The sequence below is a fragment of the Rhinatrema bivittatum genome, chromosome 12 (assembly GCF_901001135.1).
Source record: "Rhinatrema bivittatum chromosome 12, aRhiBiv1.1, whole genome shotgun sequence".
Taxonomy (NCBI): Eukaryota; Metazoa; Chordata; class Amphibia; order Gymnophiona; family Rhinatrematidae; genus Rhinatrema; species Rhinatrema bivittatum.
The window spans coordinates 5,744,336-5,762,251 of NC_042626.1; the positions used below are offsets into that span (position 1 = coordinate 5,744,336).

Here is a 17,916-nt window from a genome sequence, read left to right on the forward strand (position 1 = left end):
TTACACTGCAGTGATGAGGTCAAGGTTGCTTGTTTCTGTCAGGGATGCAAGAACTGCTCTGGGCACACATCTGTCCACCCAGACAGGTCTTTAGTGTTCACTGCCACGGATCCAGGCTAGGGATCCATGGGTAAAGTAACTCTTTACTGTAGGATAGAGAATTGAAGATTAGCATTAAATCAGGAAGCTTGTTTTAAGACAAAAAAAAAGGCAGCTTTCTGTGGAAAGGAGCTTAAAGTGTTTGTTTTTAAATAGTGTATAACCAGTGCGTCCTACAGAGCCCATAATTATATGAGCATGAAAGGCGTAATAATAAATAAAACCACAGCTTAATTTACTAAGGGGATTCTACTGTTCCATGTTCCTGGCTAATCTGGGCCCAAAAATAGAAACTGCAAAAAGACGAGCATAAAACTGAGTATTTCCAAGGAAGGAAGGAAAGGGTTGGGTGTTTTCTCTCCTCCTAAACGTGTATGCCACTCAGAAGGGTTACCCTTTGAGCCTCTTGCCTGCCTCCTTTTTATGTGTTTCTGTGCCTGCTTATCTCACTTCCCATCCCATCATGGAATCACAGGTTTGTTGTGGAGCAGCTTGGGCCTTTTTATTCCTTCCCTGCCACCATCAGGGAGGAGTCTGAAACAGTCTCTTACTTCTCATCCTCAGACGTGACTCGCTGCTTCCAGCGCCAGGGAACCGGGCCGGCAACTGCTTCGCTCCCACCATAGTCATCATCGCTCTGCATGGCCTACAACGCCCAAGAACCTGCTGCCTTCGGACCTCTGCATAAGTCGGTGAAATAGTCGCTCTTTTAATTTTACATGAGGGAACATTTTGGGAGTTTTTGTTTTTAGTCTGTATTTGTCGTTATTTTCTGTGTTTTGTCGCAGTGCCTGAAAGCTCATTTGGAAGTAAAGAAGCCTGGGGCCCTCCTGTCTGTATTTGGTGAAGGCTTAAATGAATGTTTTATGTGGGTTTTTATTATTTTAAATCTCTTATTTATTAGTTCTTAAAAGGATTGGCACTTCCTGACAGGTAATGGTCGGCCTGCGCTGGTCATTCACCAGAACAGGAAGTCCCCAAATGGGATCTGAGCCTTTTCTGTTTTAAGTGCGTTTTGTAACCTCTCAAGTCATTCCTTGCCCGTGGATGCTCCTGTGGCCAGTTCTCGTCTACGGATCAGATTTATTTTCATGTCTTTCGAGCATTAGTAGCTGTCGTTTCTCTTTTGCAATTTTGATGTTTTTAATGTGTCTTTGACCTGAAAAACCAGCAAAGCTTAGAACGCTGTCATTTGAATGGGATCCGTTTTTCAGAGAGACAGCAATTCTTGCTTGTCTTTCGGAAAATGTTTTGTGTGTGTGTGAGAAGAGAAGGTGAGTGGCCTTAGAGTGGGGGTCAGGAAATGCTTCTCGTAGGATTCATCTCCTCTTTATCTGACTGAGGAACAATGCAAAGGAAGACGGTTTCCTTGTGAAGAATTTCCGTGCAAAAGGACTTGGCGTTCTCCTGCGTTCTCCTAATAGTGGCCGAGCCCGTCAGATGCGCGCTGTAACTGCAATAGCCTTGCAATATGCTGCCTGTCATGTGCGGAAGTAGAAAGCTTTCATATTTTTCCCAAAAGATCGCTCTTGGCCAGTCACAGTTCTGGGATCTTGTTACAACTTTGAACATTCAGAGTCGCCCCAGCCAGTGAGCGGTGAAAGCAAACTCTTGTAATAATGCTGTCAGCTGTACAGGAAAGGAGAACGGCTCAGCAAAGGTGGCGTGAGCTGGTGAGCTGGTGCACGCCAGGCTGTTATAATGCCGAGCTCCGCTGCAGGCTCTGAGTGCTGCTCTTCATCCTGTTCTTGATGGTTTTTTTCCGGCTTTAGCTCAGTCACTTACAGGCTCCGTGTGCTGCACTCCCACGCTGCTCTAATGATGGAGACAGGGTTGCAGAGCTGATATCGTCACTGAGCTCCACTTGGCTCAGTTTCTTATCATTTTGGGCACAGGGGGTTTGGCAATATTGTTTTAATGTTGAAAATAATAAGCCTATTTTACAGCGGGGTGTGGGATAATTTAGCCAGATGTATATTTTGGGGGGAAAAGATGCCGCAGATGTAAACATTCTCCTTTTAATGTTAATTTATAATAAGTTGGAGAACGCTGTCCATCTGATTGGCTGATGCAGCTGACGTGACAGAGCGCCAGCGTTTCCGGGTTGTGCAGATATTGGGGGCCTTCCTCGGGTGTCTTGGCCTCTCATCTTATGCTTGGGCTGCAGACTCTGCTGTGTTGTACAGAGAGGAAGAGAAGGCAGGGCAGCTAGAAAGAGGCGTTCGCATCCTCGGATGAGGCTCTCAGGAGGGCCACAGCTGCCAGTCAGAGGACGCTCTTTTGGGGCACACATTCCATTAAAGCTTGTACCCGATGCTGGAGAGAGGGGGAGCCGAGCTTAGCAAACCGGGCCTTATTCAGAGGTAGCGCCAGAACTAGGGTTTGTAGTCTGTGAAACTGATGGATCTGGTGCGGGCTCTAGGGGAGGGGGTGGAGCTGCTACCTGATTCACTACAGGTTTTTCCCATAGACGTAAAATGGGAGAAAAACCTTAAGGGGTCGGCCCTATGAATCTTAACCTGTGTGATAAATGCACTTTACAGTGACGTCACTTTATGAAATGAAACCTGGGCTGCTATGTAACTGCTGCACTGGGCCTTTGATTTAAAAAAAAGAAAAGAAAACCACAAAACCTGTTCAAGGTTGGGCCCAGCAGTTGGGCACAAGAGCCCCTTCTCCAGAGGGGGACATGGGGGAGAGGAGAAGAGTGAGTGCTTGCTGCTGGCATTAGATTAGCACTGGAGGAGACTTCCCCTGACGTAGGCCTGCAGGGGTCCTGATTTGCTGGCAGAGCCATTCTGGGGCGAAAATGGATGAAGGCAGTCAAGTGCCGAAAGCCTGGCCACCTAAGAGCCATTTCCTGCCTGCAGGGACTAATGCCCTGGCAATCCCTCGCCAGTTCCTGATACGCCTGAGATCTTTTGCTTATGCAGTGATGAAGATCTTTGTTGTCAATTTGATTGTCTTTCTAAGTTAGCTTTTTACCTTTCCAGGCTGTTTGTGCTGTGCCTAGATTTTTGCAATTTACTTGAAAGAGATATTTCTGGGAGCAGAGAAGTCATTTACATAACAATTTTCAAAAGAATGCGCCTCGATGCTCATACCAGCTCTCAAATGAACTAATAACTATAATATTCAATCTAACGCATTTCCCCCCACTTCCAACCTTACATTACTTCCTAGAATTGTTATATTATGTTTTACTGTAATGTTCACTATGTTACAATAATATCTCAAATTTCCTTGAATATATTTGTTCACTATGTAAACCGTTATGATGGCTTTACCGAATAACGGTAGATAAAACTCTTCAAATAAATAAATAAAATAAATAAACATGTCCTGATCCTGTGCTCTCTAGCAGGCATAGATGTGTGCGTCTAGGCCATGCGAAGGCACGCGCAACACTGCGAATTTTGCAAGCTCGTGATGTATGTGCTTTCTGTTCAGAAACTCGTCTGCAGCCGTATTTATAAGTTATGCACCTAATCTTTCTGTGAAGTAAATTACTGTAGAATTTTCTCATCTGTGTACAGCTTGTATAGAAATATTTAAAACACGAGAAACTGAAATCATGAAAAGAATTTGTATTCAGTCTATAAAAACTGTCAGATGCGCACAAATCCTCAGGTGCTGACACTGAGGGTCGTCGTTTAAAAACTTGGTGTAATCAGGACTAAAATCCCCTTAAACTTGAAGCTGTCAAATAAAAACTTGCACTTAGAAATGGAAGTTTGTCTGCTGGTATTCCTTTTTCTGCATTATTACTTTGTGCTTATTGCAGATGATTTATTTATTTATTTATTTATTTTAAATTTTTATATACCGGAATTCCTGTATGCAATACAAATCAGTCCGGTTTACAAGTAACGAAAGAGGTTGCCCTGGTCTGGGAAGTTAGACCTGGGTTTTTTTTTACATAGAACATGGAACAATAACAATAAACCATTGAACATTATTACAAATAACATAGAGTGTAACAATAGCGTTTAACATGATAAATGTGCAGCAGAATTTATGGAGGGGGATATTTTACTACTCCAGAATCAGCCCACCTCGTATTCTCTCTGTAGTAATACGGTGGCTATCCTCAGTATAGCACAACTTGCACAGCTGTTATTACCTAATTATAGTGGCTAAACTGAGGCCATGGTGACAAAGAGCTGTATGCAGAGACTCCCAGAATCGCTCTCCGAAGGCTCTGTCTGATTGGTCACGTGACTGTCTCCACCCCAGAAGAGCTTTTCGATGCTTTCTGGAACAGAACGGCTAGAATTTGTCTTCCTGGGTTTAATGACGCCAGACCTCTGACCTCCCACCCCCACTACACACACACACAACACACTCATTTTTTATTTATTTTTAACTTCCTGCTGATTGCTAGTTTTGTCTTCTTGGTTATTGTTTGTCATTTGAGGACTGTTGCAATGGTAAGACATTTCTCTCGCTAATGCAAAGGGTGGATTCTCTGCTTTTCTTCAGATGCACAGAAGTTTCCATACTACTGAACAGTTCAGCAGCAGTGTCACCCCTTTTTCTTCAACTATCAGCTAGCCCGTGCTTTAGCCTTGTTTCACTCTAGTTTTTGTTTTATTCCTGGGTCTTTTAGCTGAGTTACTGGAATTACTGATTAATGGACTGGTAAATATTGACTGAGGTCAGTGCTATTATGGGAAGAGACAGTTTCTATAAACATCTCTATAAATCATGCATTCTGCAAAACAGAAGAAAGAAGATTGTACATATTTTTTGCTTGGACACGGGTAATGTATAAATCTAAACAAAACTCTTGGTTGTGTTGTTGCATGTGAATCATTCTGCTTAGAGACTCATTGAATGACAGGGAATGTTAGCGTGATGCTACCTTCTAGTGTTATCAGATGGGTATCCTGACAATGGGAGACCCAAAGGAAATGTGACCCGCTTCAGTGCAGCAGTGGGAACATTCTTGCTAAGGTGAACTCAAAATTGCTCCCAAATGTACCAGAAAGGAAATCGTCCTTCATGATCCTGGTAAAGTATACTAGTCAGACCCTTAGTGACTCTCTGTAAGTCACTCAGAGGTCTGGGGTCCGGGTGTCGTGAGGTCAATAGAGTATCTGCATCTGTCTAGAATTTGATGCTCACCGGAAGTCACCTCTGCAGTCTCCTGTGTTTTATTATTTGGATGGTGATGATAAACGTTGGGCATATTTTTACTCAGTGCATAGTTAAGCTGTGGAATTCATTGCCAGAGGATGTGGTTACAGCAGTTAGTGTAACTGGGTTTAAAAAAGGTTTGGATAAGTTCCTAGAGGAAAAATCCTTTTACTGCTATTACAGTACTTAATAAGCAATAGTAGCTTGAGATCTATCTAATGCTTGGGTACTTGCCAGGTCCTTGTGACTTGGATTGGCCACTGTTGGAAACAGGATGCTGGGCTCGATGGACCCTTAGTCTGACCCAGTGTGGCATTTTCTTATGAAGTAAACAAAATAGGTGAAGAAAGAACTGATAGACAAGAAGGCATGGGCGCAGTGATTGAGACCTAGAGTTAACTGGTTCCCTTGGCAATGCGGTCTGATGGTCAAATAAATCTTTGATTCTTGTACTGGCTCGCTCATTCAGAATTTCATCATTTTTTTTCCTTTCTTCCCAGGATCTGGAGGGTTGATTTAATGGTGCTCCGAAAGCATATTCAATCCAGATAACACACACGGAGAAAATGAATGAAATATTTGTGTCTCTCTGTCTGATTCAGGCACTCACTGTGACGGTGTGGGGTAAGGACATTATATATTTGGAATGGCAGTGTTAATAGGGGCAGGATGACCCATTGCACTGCCCCTGCACATTAGCTCAAAGTGACTGAGCTACCCAGCAATAACTTATAAAGCACCACAGGCTTTAGTATTTCAACAAGAAGTGCTCTTGATTATGTTTATTATTCCTTGAAGATGTCTCTTCAGCCCTTATTTGAATATATGCCCTGTTTTTTCTTCTCATGGCAAACTGTCCTACAGCCTCTGCAAAAAGCACTGCTGCTTAATATTCCTGCCTACTTGGCTTCTCTTCGTGCAGTGACTCCACCCCTTACTGAATCTCACCAAATTGAATGATACTATGGGGTGCAGTTAGCATCGTCCCCTCCTCCCCCCAATCTCTTCATTGTCAGACTGAGTTTACGTTGTTTTTCCACACATTTTGAATGCAAACATAAGCGCCACCATGTGTACGTGTAAGTGGGCCCACTGGAGATTAATTCTGGTGGTTTATAAACTGGGTCTCAGGAGCTGCACGGTGTATGAAACACCTCCTAGCACAAATATTTCCAATGCAAAAGCATGCCAGCTTTCTCTACCGATTTTATAAACATACAAAAGTATAACATACATAGAGGCGGGCATTTTATAAAGCATCCGGGTACACCGTTTTGAAAATATTTGCGCACGTACTTAAAATCACCAGTTCAGTGATATCTTTGCCACTTCACCAGTCCTTCTCTCGTTCACCCAGACCCTCTAGTACTTCACCCTTAATCCTCACCAGCTTACGCAGACCTCCCTCCTTAAAAGTACAGACAGAAGCCAAGTGCAATTTCAATGGTGCGAGTTAGTTAGCGAGTGTAAAAGTGTACACTGCTCTTGAGGTTTGTCAACGAGGATGTACGTGCGTACCTGCTACTTAATGTGTAAGCCCCTTGTAGATCATGGAAAACTACCTCCTAATTGTGCGTTCATGCCACACGCCCTGCTGCTTGTGTGCACACTAGAGGGAGGTCCACATTAACCCTGGAAGAACGAACCCCACAAGTGGGGCCATTTTCCTCCTGAATTCGTTATCTAGGAATAACTAATGCTGCATTAAATGTATGTAGGTGTAGTTTTGGAATCAGCTCCAGGATTAAGGCCTAGATTCATCCTCCTGCTATAAATATAGCAGAATGATGAGTCACGGCCAGAAAAAGGGTAAGGGGGAGATAGCGTGCAGCCGGCCACATCACGGTGGTGCGGTTTCACCCTGCGACCTCACCGCACACTATTCCCCTCCCCATAGCGCCATGGGAAAAGGTGGTGGTATTTCCCGCGGTGCTGTCTGTGATTAATGTGTAAAACATTATCACCCGCTGCGCTATCGGGTCCTAACACCGCCCTCACTCTTCCCCTTCCCCTAAATAGCATTTTACCTCCGCGATGTGGCCGGTGTCGCATAATAAAGAATGACCCGGTAAGTTTGAAAACAAATCCACATTGTCAAAGACTTGCTTAGCTGTTATGGATAAAACTAGTTAACCCACCAGCATCCGTCCTATCCGAGGAAGTGGATTTTGTGGATTTCTTTGGCCTCTGGGGGTGTTTTGGAGACGTGTGCTATATTTAATGTCCAGAAGGTATACTCGCTGTAGACAGGCCAGTAACTTATGCCACTGTTCTGAAATACGAGAGCATCCCCATACTTCTGTCCACTAAAACACAAAGGAGTGAATTCTGCACCTTACAGGCGACGTAAATTCCGGCTTTTCGCACGCCGGGCGAATCTTCCAAGAGGCCTGGCCCCGGGCGCAAAGGCTGATACGTGCTCATGTGCCGGCCTCTTGGAAGGGGCAGGCCGGACAGCCCCATTGTTCGCTGTCCCAGAGCCTCACGCGCCGGCCGGCTGCTGGCACACGCAGCAAAGGTAAAAAAAAAAAATTTAGATTTAGGGGTTGGGGAGGAGAAGGTAAGGGGTAGGGAACTGGGGAAGGCCAAAATGTGTCGCCGCATGAGGTTTTGCGTGCCACACGCCGGGAAGCCCGTGCACATGGACGCATGCTTGCAGCTATTAAAATCTACCCCTTCGTGTGCAGGGAGCTGGTGTTGCATATGGGCTTGTCTTATTCCGGTCTAACAGTACGCACATACGTCTGCAGTCTGATGACCCCTAATCCAAGAGCAGCTCCGCAGTGCGAGTGGACTGGAGGAAGCATTCAGGAATGGAAGCCTTTCCGCATGCAAACGGCCTTCTTTATTACTCCCTGTAGCTGCAAGCTGCGATGCGCCTCCTGAGGTTGACGAGAGTGAAATGAGGGTAGAGGCTTCCTCCAGTGGAACGAAGGTAACCTACAGATGCACCACGGGCAGGCTCTTTGGAGAAGATACGCTGTTTTGTAACACTTCGCGGGAGTGGCACGCACCTCCTCCTGCCTGCAAAGGTACTGGGACTAGCTTCGTGGGGATTTCCCTTCACAGTCGACCCACCCTAATGACACAGAAAGGACGTTCTAGCTGCATTAATCCTCTGTGTAAAGAAAAGAACAGTATGTTCTAGGATTCTTTCTATTGGATGTTTATAGCAGGCGTTTTGGCAGAGGTAGTGCTTTTCTCAGGTCGAGCAGAGATTGGCCCTTGGGGAGCAGTCTTGCTAGCCAGATAGTCCTAAATTACCTCACACTTCTTAGGGCTGATTGATGTAACTAAAAGATGTCACCCGTGCCCTGCACACATCAATCAGATCCTGGTCTATGGGAATTGTAGCAGCTCATGGAAAAGCAAATCAGATTAATGACGCAGCAGTAACATTTATTTTTATTTTATTTATTTAAATTGTTTTATATACTGACAACCGTTTGCACATCATGTCGGTTTACATGTAACTTAAAACCATGGTATATATAAGCATTGCCTTTACAAGGAACAAAGAACAGGTAAACACAGTGGTAAAAGCAAAAAACTAGGTAACTTGGAGGAGGGGTTCAAATGGGAGCGACGTGAGTTGGGAAGGGGTAGGAGCAAAACTGAACAGATAGGGTTATGTACAAGGATTCCAAAATACGTATGTTGATGTTTCATGTGCTTAATGACTAGAGGGCATTACTGCTTGCTGCGTGTGCTTTGAAAATATCGCACACAGGATGAAGTTGTTTTTTTAAATCTGTTTGAAAATGTGTACGCTGTAATAACAAAGAATAAAATACAGGACTTGATTAGCAAAGGCAGCACTGATTTTATGCCTTGTTTTTGAGGAGTGAATTAAATGTTCCCAATTGCTCTGGACTTCATTTAGTAGCGAAGATGTTGGGTGGATCCTGTTTTATTGCATTTTGTTTCCCAAACAAGACTGCGTGATTTATAGCATATTGTACATTTAAGAAACAGTTCAATTACAGTATAGCAATGCCACTAATATGACCCTTATCTAAGCCCCCCCCCCTCTCACAGAAGGTCAGGAAGAAGAATTCCACTACCCCACCCACCCAAAAACCCAGACCAAACCACTTTGCACTTAATCCCAACAAGAGGCCAAACACAATAGAATAACCCAGAACTTCTTTATCCAGTCCAATCTTTTTCCCACAACCTAAGGGGTTGGCGCTTTCGGAGTGGTGTCCACCCTTAGCAGAGAGAGAGATCCTCTCTCCAGCAGATCCCTAGAATGCCCCTCGGCAGCTCCCCGAGACGTCTTACTTCACGTCAGGCCGGAACTCTTTCCTGTGACTCGTGGAGTCATCTTATGTTCTGCAGAAACGGACCCTCTGTACCCCCTGCCTCCAGAGCCCCCCTTTACTGGAGAAATCTTAAGGTTAAGGGCTCTGCGCATCATTGACTGAGTGGTGATTTATGGTTCTTTGCAGCAGGCTGTCACAGCTCTTTCATTTGGATAATTAATACTTTTTAGCTTTAATATCCCATCTGCCGCATTGATTCCTGCACCTTTGGGTCTCTTCATATTTACTTTTGCAGAAATGTGTGGAAAGCCTCGAAGGATACAACATGCCCAGCTCAGATATTCATCAGAGCAAGCTGAGGCCTATGCCATTGGCACAAAAGTGCATTATAAATGCTCTCCTGGTTATCTGGAAAAGTCTGGAGAAAAGGAATCTATCTGTCAGCGGAATTTTACTTGGTCAGCGCCCTCCTTAGTGTGCGTGTGTAAGTACAGATGATTTTCTGACTTGTCTGGCTCTCGTGTAATGAGGAGGATGCATGTGTGTGAAGAAAGCTGTGCTGGCCATGGAGGAAGCAGATCCCAGGGACACTTTTGTACCCATGGACCTGCAAGTTAATTCTCAAGGAGAAACTCCCTGGGGAGAAATCTCATCTCATTCCAGCTAATCTGGCGCCGGTTCTAGGATTCTGGTGTCATGGGCCTTCATTCACAGCTACCTGGGGATTCTTCTCTTCTAACAGACTCTCACATGTTTCCTTACACCCGGGCTCCTTCCACAACCCTCAGTTGATTGATTATTTATTTATTGTAAAATCTTATATACCACAAAATCCAGAAATACATTTTACAATGCGGTTTACAACATCACATACTTAAATATATTTAAAAAACAACTTAAAACAATGCATACAAATCACTAATTAAAATAAATCAACTAAACACAAAAAGCTTCATTAAACAGTAGTGCCTTAGTCTGTCGTCTGAATTCCTTGCTATTCTTCTCCTTTCTCAACTGCTCTGGCAAATTCCACATGGTGGGGTGCAACAGAGGAAAAAGCCCTAGACCTGGTCTGTTCGAATAAATAACATTGTGAATTAGGAACTTTTAGCAAATGTGCTCCTGGCGACCGACGACGACTTCCTGGCTTATACCGGCAAATAACCCTCATTAGAATTCAACGTTTTATGAATAATCACCAGCAACCGAAACTTTGCTCTGCTCTTCCCTGGCAACCAGTGCAGCGCTTTTTAAAGCTGGCGTAACATGTTCACTTTGAGACTATCTCCAAAGACCTCTAGCAGCAGCATTTTGCATTAGCTGCAATACTTTAAGTAATTTTTGTGGTAAATAATCTAAATGCCCTAAAACCAAGGACTGTCCAGAACATTTCAGTAGGTAGGTAATAACTTAATGGGCATAAAAAAGTTTAATTTATAAAATGCCATTTTTGCCAAATGACCAATTTTGAGGTTTAAAACTTAGCTGCGAGTCTAAGATAATACCCAGACTGCGAATTTCAAACACAGTCGGAAGCTGGTGACCATCAAACTCCAAAAATTTAATATTCTCAGGACCTTCCGTCCAACTCATAAAAACTTAGTTTTCTTAATATTTAAAATCAAGCCATTCCTACTTAACCAGTCCTGAATATGTCTCATAACTTTGTAAATCATCAATGGTGAGCACATTACACTCAACACGGGGAATAAATAACTGAGCATCATCTGCATATAAAAAATACGCTGACCCCAAAGAGTGGAGCAATTTAACGGAAAAGATGGAGATTAAACAGCATCGATGAGAGTGCAGATTCCAAAGCCTAGCACGAGGAGCAGTTTGCTCCTATCCATACCTGCCGTTTCCTATCCTCACGATATGAACGATAGCACTCAAAACATCTCGAGCGTGGGCTTTAACAGGTGTCATGCTTAATGGCGACCATAACCCATTCCTGTGCCCCGCGGAAGTTGTGAGAACTGCCTCCACGGCATCCTTAGTCCCGTGTGAGCTGGGATGTGCAGCAGCACTGCCATGGGGCCAGCCCCACACATCCCTTCTGTCCTTCCCCGGGGAATGCGTTTTCCCCGCAGCTGAAAGCATGCGTGCTGTGAAACTTGAAAATATTATACCAGCAAGAGAGCGACTTACAAAAAGAAAGGTTTTTTTTTTAAGCGAGGACTTGCATGTGAAATTCACTGTATTTTCATGTCACTATGTACAGCCTCCAGCATCGAGGCACTGAGCGAATCGGAAAGCAAAGTGACATCAAGAGTGGCCACGAGTCCCATACCCACGCCCTGTCAGGAAAGAGGTAAGGTCACTCAGGCATGGCTGGCATCTGAGAAGCACCTGCTAGGGCCAGCGGCGGATTCCCGATGAAGACCGGCCCGGGGATTCGCCGCCCAGGAGATACCACGTGGTCTGCCGAGCGCGGCTCCGTCACGGCCGCGCTCGGCAGACCACGTGACTAGCGCGATCGGCCCGCCAGGCGATGCTCGATCCCCCGATAGGCCAATCCGCCCCTGGCTAGGGCCTTGGTTCTCTTCCTGGCATGAAAGCTATTGCTACAGGTATGAGGTTTGCTACACTTTCGCATGACGTTGCCAGATCGCTCGTCCTTGCTGTTGTATCTGTGCTGAACATTAGGGATGTGCATTCATTTGAAAAGAAAATGAAAACTGCACAAAATGTAAAACAAAGGAAGTGAGATTTTGTTTTCAGAAATAGTGTGCACTGTTTGGATTGGGCGCACCATTTCTGAAGCAAATTTAAAATGCAAAAAAACCAGCAACCCTAAAAAAGAAATGGAAACCCCTGAATCTGCACATTCGTTGATTATCTTTTCAGGCCACATATAGAAAATGCCCATCTGTCATATCTTTCTAACACATCTAAGGAGTTTGATGTGAGGACTGCCCACCAGGTGTTTCTTGGGGAGAAGCCTTGTACAATCTGGCAGGGGCAGCTTCAATGCAAAATCTTTATTTTGTGTTCAGTTGTTGGAGCCCAGAGCCGTGCAACCTTCTCGGCATCCTCTGAGCGTAAACATTAGCAGAACCCACTAACAGCTGGGTGCCCGGGGGCACTGGAAGGAGATGCTGCTAAATGGTACGCAGTTTCCTGCTGCAGGGAGAGGCTTGGGGAGGGAGGCCTGGGTTCCTGTTTGTGACAAGCACTGTTGGCTCTTGCTGAATCTAAACATTGCCAGCAAATCTCTATGAACATAGCGAGGCAATGTACATATTGTCTGCTACCCCTACCAAATGCAGTACCTGAAGGTCTGATTACACTTTGCAGGCTATTCTAAGAAGAGCATGCACGAGGCAACCTCCAGCTCGTCGAAACTGCCGGAAGTGGAGCTGGTTATCATTGATTGGTTCTCTTGGTGGTGGAGTGACCGTATGTCTGTGCATTTAATGCATCTTCTTTTCTGCACCCCTCTTCTTGACTTTTCTTGGGGTTTGGCAATGCTGCACTTGTCTTGCATTTAGGGTGAGCTCTGAGGACTGCGATAGGAGGAGCCCATTTGATGATGCAGAATAATGATTGCTCGTGGATCTGGTTACTATAGCTTGATGATGTCATTGGAAGGGGTAATATTCTCTTCCTCTTGCCAGCCTTGGAGATGTTACTCTCTCCCAGCCCAGGCAATTAAGAGAGTCATATTATTAAGTGCTGTCCTCAATATCTGAACCTTCCTTTCCCCCTTAACCAGGAAAATCCTGGTGTAAGTGAATCCTGCTGGTTCTTCTCGCCGCCTCCTGCAGCTTCTCATCATCATCCACTTCCAAGAAAAATACAAACCAGAAAACCTGAAACCCATGTTTTACATCTTTTAAAGTCGTGATAGCAAACTGATGCGCACTTCTGTTATTCTGAACATAAATTCTGCCATACTGGGTCAGACCGAGGGTCCAGCAAGCCCAGCATCCTGCTTCCAACAGTGGCCAAGGCAGGTCACAGGTACCTGGCAGGATCCCTAAGTTCAAGAGATCTCATACTGCTTTTTTCAGGGACAAGCAGTGGATTTCCCCAAGTCCACCTTAATAGTGGTTTATGGACTTTTCTTCCAGGCACTACTTGTCCAAACCTTTTTTAAACCCAGTTATATAACCACCTCCCATGCCAAAAATATTGGGCCAGAGTGGCCAAAACCAACTAGTGTCCCGATGCCTCAGGAGACCACGTAAAGAGCAGCAGCTTTTTTATTTTTAGGAGTGAAGTAAAAATAAACCTAAATTCACTTGCTCATAATGTTTTCTGGTTCCTATCAGAGCCTTTCTCCAGAGCACTCTACTGCATTATACCTAAATATATATTTTAAAATCTGATCTCTTTTCCCGCTCCTCACTAAGACCGTACACCTTACTGTATCCTTTCATGTAATGTTCTGAACTGACCAGCCTTTCCCTTTCAGCCAAGCATCCTCACTGCCCAGAGCCAAAGGTGGAAAACGGAGAAATAAAATCGGAGAGGAAGGAAGAGTACAGCGCCAAGGACATTGTGGTTTTCTGCTGTTCTGAGGGCTTCCAGCTAGAAGGCAAACCAGATGTCATCTGTACTGAGGACGGCAGCTGGAAACCTGAATTACCCAAGTGCACAGTACGGAAGTATTTTAACCCATGCTTGAGGGGATGAGCAGGGACAGGATTGAGCCAGGGCAGGGCCTGAGCTGAGATCTGAGGTTGAGAACCTGTACGATACGGGGATGCAGAAGGATGAAGCTCCCTGCAAACAGAAAATGAATGATCACGGAGGTAGGGTGGAATGTGTCCCTTGCATTAGTGGCCCCTCAGGGTCCTGCAGGTATCATTGAAAATCGGAGAAAATCAAAGGATGGAAAAGTAAACCAACAATGTAATAGTCAAACCAGGACTGGTAGCAAGCTCATAGTGTTTTGTGCCTTGATAACACTCTCCTTGTCTCTCTGCATTTGTTGTAGAAATATGGCAAGGCCTCTCCCCCACTTCCAACAGTGCCAAACAAGAATGAATTCCTGTATTATGGGAAAACGTTGGAAGACCTGAAACCTCTTTTGGAAGGAGAAAAGCTTTCATTGGAGATTCAGAAATTACAGCTGGAGAAGAAACACAAATGCATTGTTCTACCTCAATAAAGCATTTGTCCTCTCTAATTTATTTTCTGTCTGGTAGTTTACTGTCTTGTGCCACAGAATTATGTCAATGACATTGTATTTGTACAGAAAGTTTACAGATTACAAACTGGCTAAAAGACAGGAAACAGAGAGTAGGATTAAATGGACAATTTTCTCAGTGGAAGGGAGTGGACAGTGGAGTGCCTCAGGGATCTATATTGGGACCCTTACTTTTCAATATATTTATAAATGATCTGGAAATAAATATGACGAGTGAGATAATCAAATTTGCGGATGATACAAAATTATTCAGAGTAGTTAAATCACAAGCGGATTGCGATACATTACAGGAGGACCTTGCAAGACTGGAAGATTGGGCATCCAAATGGCAGATGAAATTTAATGTGGACAAGTGCAAGGTGATGCATATTGGGAAAAATAAGCCTTGCTGAAGTTACACGATATTAGGTTCTATATTAGGTGCTACCACCCAGGAAAAAGATCTAGGCATCATAGTGGATAACACAATGAAATTGTTGGCTCAGTGTGCTGCAGCAGTCAAAAAAGCAAACAATGTTAGGAATTATTAGGAAGGGAATGGTGAATAAAATGGAAATAGTCATAACGCTCCATGGTGAGACCACACCTTGAATATTGCATATAAGTTTGGTCACTGCATCATAAAAGATATAGTTGCAATGGAGAAGGTACAGAGAAGGGCAACCAAAATGATAAAAGGGATGGAACAGTTCCCCTATGAGTCAGGGCTGTTCAGCTTGGATAAGAGACGGCTGAGGGGGGATATGATAGAGGTCTTTAAAATCATGAGAGGCCTTGAACGAGTAGATGTGAATCGGGTATTTACACTTTCAGATAATAGAAGGATTAGGGGGTATTCCATGAAGTTAGCAAGTAGCACATTTAAAACAAATGGGAGAAAATTCTTTTTCACTCAACGTACAGTAAAGCTCTGGAATTTGTTGCCAGAGGATGTGGTTAGTGCAGTTAGTGTAGCTGGGTTCAAAAAAGGTTTGGATAAGTTCTTGGAGGAGAAGTCCATTAACGGCTATTAATCAAGTTTACTTAGGGAATAGCCACTGCTATTAATTGCATCAGTAGCATGGGATCTTCTTAGTGTTTGGGTAATTGCCAGGTTCTTGTGGCTTGGTTTGGCCACTGTTGGAAACAGGATGCTGGACTTGATGGACCCTTGGTCTGACCCAGCATGGCAATTTCTTATGTTCTTAAAGTTCTAAAGGAGCCCTCGTAAACAATCATCACGATCATTAGTATACACTGGAACTTGTTAATTTTCTTTCCTAGACCGTGTGTGTGGCTTTACAGGCTTGCCTGCATTTGATAAGGTAGCACTGAGAAAAGAGAAAGAAGGCCTGCTGGAAGTCCATTGGTCTTTCCTGGAACCAGCGCATCTCACCATTTACTGTAACAGGCAGCACGGACGATAAACAATTTCGACAGAGGTGTGGGAGTGATAACCATTATTTACCCTGGCATGCAAACTATGCCCATGTCCGTAACTGGAGAAAGGGTTGAATCATTTACAGAGAAGCCTAGCGGAGCAGAAAAAGAAGAGGTCTCAGATGCACAGTACGTGCCAAGTTTCACTGGAGACAGCCAGCGATGAAGATCTGGGGCTGCGTTTAATCGCACCTGGACACTCAGGGGGAACCCTTTACTGTTCAACAGTCACCAGATTTCTCGGCCAAGGTTTTGATTCAAGAAATATTAAGAGGTGAGAAAAAGTAAGTCAAATGTAATCAAAGTGTCTCTTTCAGGGACTGCATGAGAGAGAGAGACAGATGGACAGAAAAGGGCCCTGTCCATTCTGCCTGCAGAGCTGCGAGTCCTGCTCACGCCCAGACTCTGCACCGCTTCTCACCTGCTGAAGGGAAAATGGAGCCAGCGATCTGCATCCGCTTTTTCCAGCTCAGGCAATGCGCCAGCTTTTGGAAATACAAACTTGTGCGAGTTGTTGCCAGGAATGTCTCCGCTGCAAGAGGGTTGTGGAACGAGGCGCGTTCTTTTACCTGCGTGCATTCTTTCAGAAAGTCGATTTTACATAGATAAAATTATTTTTACCTGCAGAAATTGTAAGTGTATGCTAGTTACATGCAAATGTGCTGATTTTTACGTGCGCAACTCTGAAAATTCACCTTTAAGTGTTAATAACTTCAGCCGTGCCAAGCAGTGGTCAAACAGTTTTACAAAGAGAGCAGAGACGTGTAACAAAGGCATTTTTATCCGAGTGGTGTTGTGCCTTGAAAAAACTGGGAATGCTTTGCTTGGAGTTAGTGCGTAGCTTGTGTGAATGACTTGAAGCTGTAGCATTGGGGGATGGTAGAAATGCGTAACACCTAATACAAGGAGCTCATGTATATGCAGGACCTGGAGAGTTCCTATGCACTTCAGGCTATAAGCAATCTAAATACAAGTGCCCTTGCCGTGGTAAGAACCTGTTATTGTCGCCCGTTTTCAGAGAGCAGAACCTACTGTCCATTTGCTTAGGTGTTCTGGTTCTGCATTCCTAGCCTGGTTAGCTCAGTTAGTAGCACATGAGACTTTTAATCTCAAGGTCGCGAGTCTGGTGCTTTGCAGACGGGATGTATCCTTGGCATTGTGGGGCAGGAATAAGTAGGTGCACTGGCTGGGCCTGTTACTGCATTAATAAGACGTTGGCAGCGGACATGAAGTGGCAGTCGTGCGTACGCTCTGATGTGCCTGAATGCGGCAGCAGGGGAGTCTGGGAACTAGGAACTTAAATCAGGCCCTGGGAAAATTGAGTAGGACCAAGGGCCAAAACTTAAGTTCCTGTTTTCACTGGGCACCGTCCTATAGGATCCTAAAGAGTGAGTGGCTATGGGGGTAGATTTAAGGTGACGGAAAAAAGTTTCACACTTGGCACTGATTTCCAGCATTAGGCACTAAAATGTGAGCCTAAATCTTGCACACTCTTCAGCCAAAATGATGATGCCTAAATGAAGCAGTGAGCGTTTTGTGAAGATTGTGCCCTCTGTGTCTGTGTAAGGTGCATGTGGGCCGCAGCTCCTGTATAATCACAGATTATTTACTTATAGCTTCTCCTTCACTCAGCGATAAGACAAGAACAGTATTATCTCAGTCTTACTTATAAAGCTAGAATGATAAACTGGATTTGTGAGGCACATTTTATCCCAATGCACTTAATATTTAATGCTTCAGGAACATTCGTGCAGCCACTTCTGGGGTGGACTGACCTGGCCTCGTGCTTTAGTGCTTGATCTGCATGAAGAGGACAGAAGAAAGCCGCTGTTAGAA

General features: G+C 44.5%; 3 protein-coding genes across 9 annotated transcripts in view; all 3 read left to right on the top strand.

Moving 5' to 3' along the window:
• LOC115073760 (6-phosphofructo-2-kinase/fructose-2,6-bisphosphatase 2-like) overlaps positions 1 to 3,888 on the top strand; it is a 40,851-nt gene extending 36,963 nt beyond the window's left edge. Inside the window, exon 16 of the mRNA XM_029572504.1 lies at positions 664 to 3,888. Coding sequence (XP_029428364.1) covers positions 664 to 669 — 6 coding nt within the window. The 3' untranslated portion in view covers positions 670 to 3,888. The remainder of the gene's footprint in view (positions 1 to 663) is intronic.
• A 121-nt stretch (positions 3,889 to 4,009) lies between these two features.
• LOC115073761 (apolipoprotein R-like) lies at positions 4,010 to 14,644 on the top strand. 4 transcript variants are annotated; one of them, XM_029572508.1, is made up of 8 exons: positions 4,012 to 5,112; positions 5,739 to 5,862; positions 8,100 to 8,270; positions 9,799 to 9,987; positions 11,728 to 11,817; positions 12,804 to 12,905; positions 13,924 to 14,108; positions 14,449 to 14,644. In XM_029572508.1, exons 2-8 carry the CDS (start codon positions 5,805 to 5,807, stop codon positions 14,620 to 14,622), a joined length of 969 nt encoding a protein of 322 aa, XP_029428368.1. In that variant the 5' UTR covers positions 4,012 to 5,112; positions 5,739 to 5,804; the 3' UTR covers positions 14,623 to 14,644. The 4 variants fall into 4 exon arrangements, with proteins under 4 accessions (XP_029428370.1, XP_029428368.1, XP_029428367.1 ...); XM_029572507.1 differs by having other exon boundaries at positions 4,013 to 4,862; XM_029572510.1 differs by lacking the exon at positions 9,799 to 9,987 and having other exon boundaries at positions 4,010 to 4,862.
• Positions 14,645 to 16,143: 1,499 nt separating this feature from the next.
• Positions 16,144 to 17,916, top strand: part of LOC115074144 (C4b-binding protein alpha chain-like) — a 38,546-nt gene continuing 36,773 nt past the window's right edge. The window contains exon 1 of one of the 4 annotated variants that reach the window (XM_029573340.1): positions 16,144 to 16,364. The gene's annotated coding sequence lies outside the window, so the exon portion shown is untranslated. Of the gene's footprint in view, positions 16,365 to 16,467; positions 16,713 to 17,916 lie in introns of those variants that run through there. The other 3 variants (XM_029573339.1, XM_029573342.1, XM_029573341.1) reach the window with 3 other exon arrangements.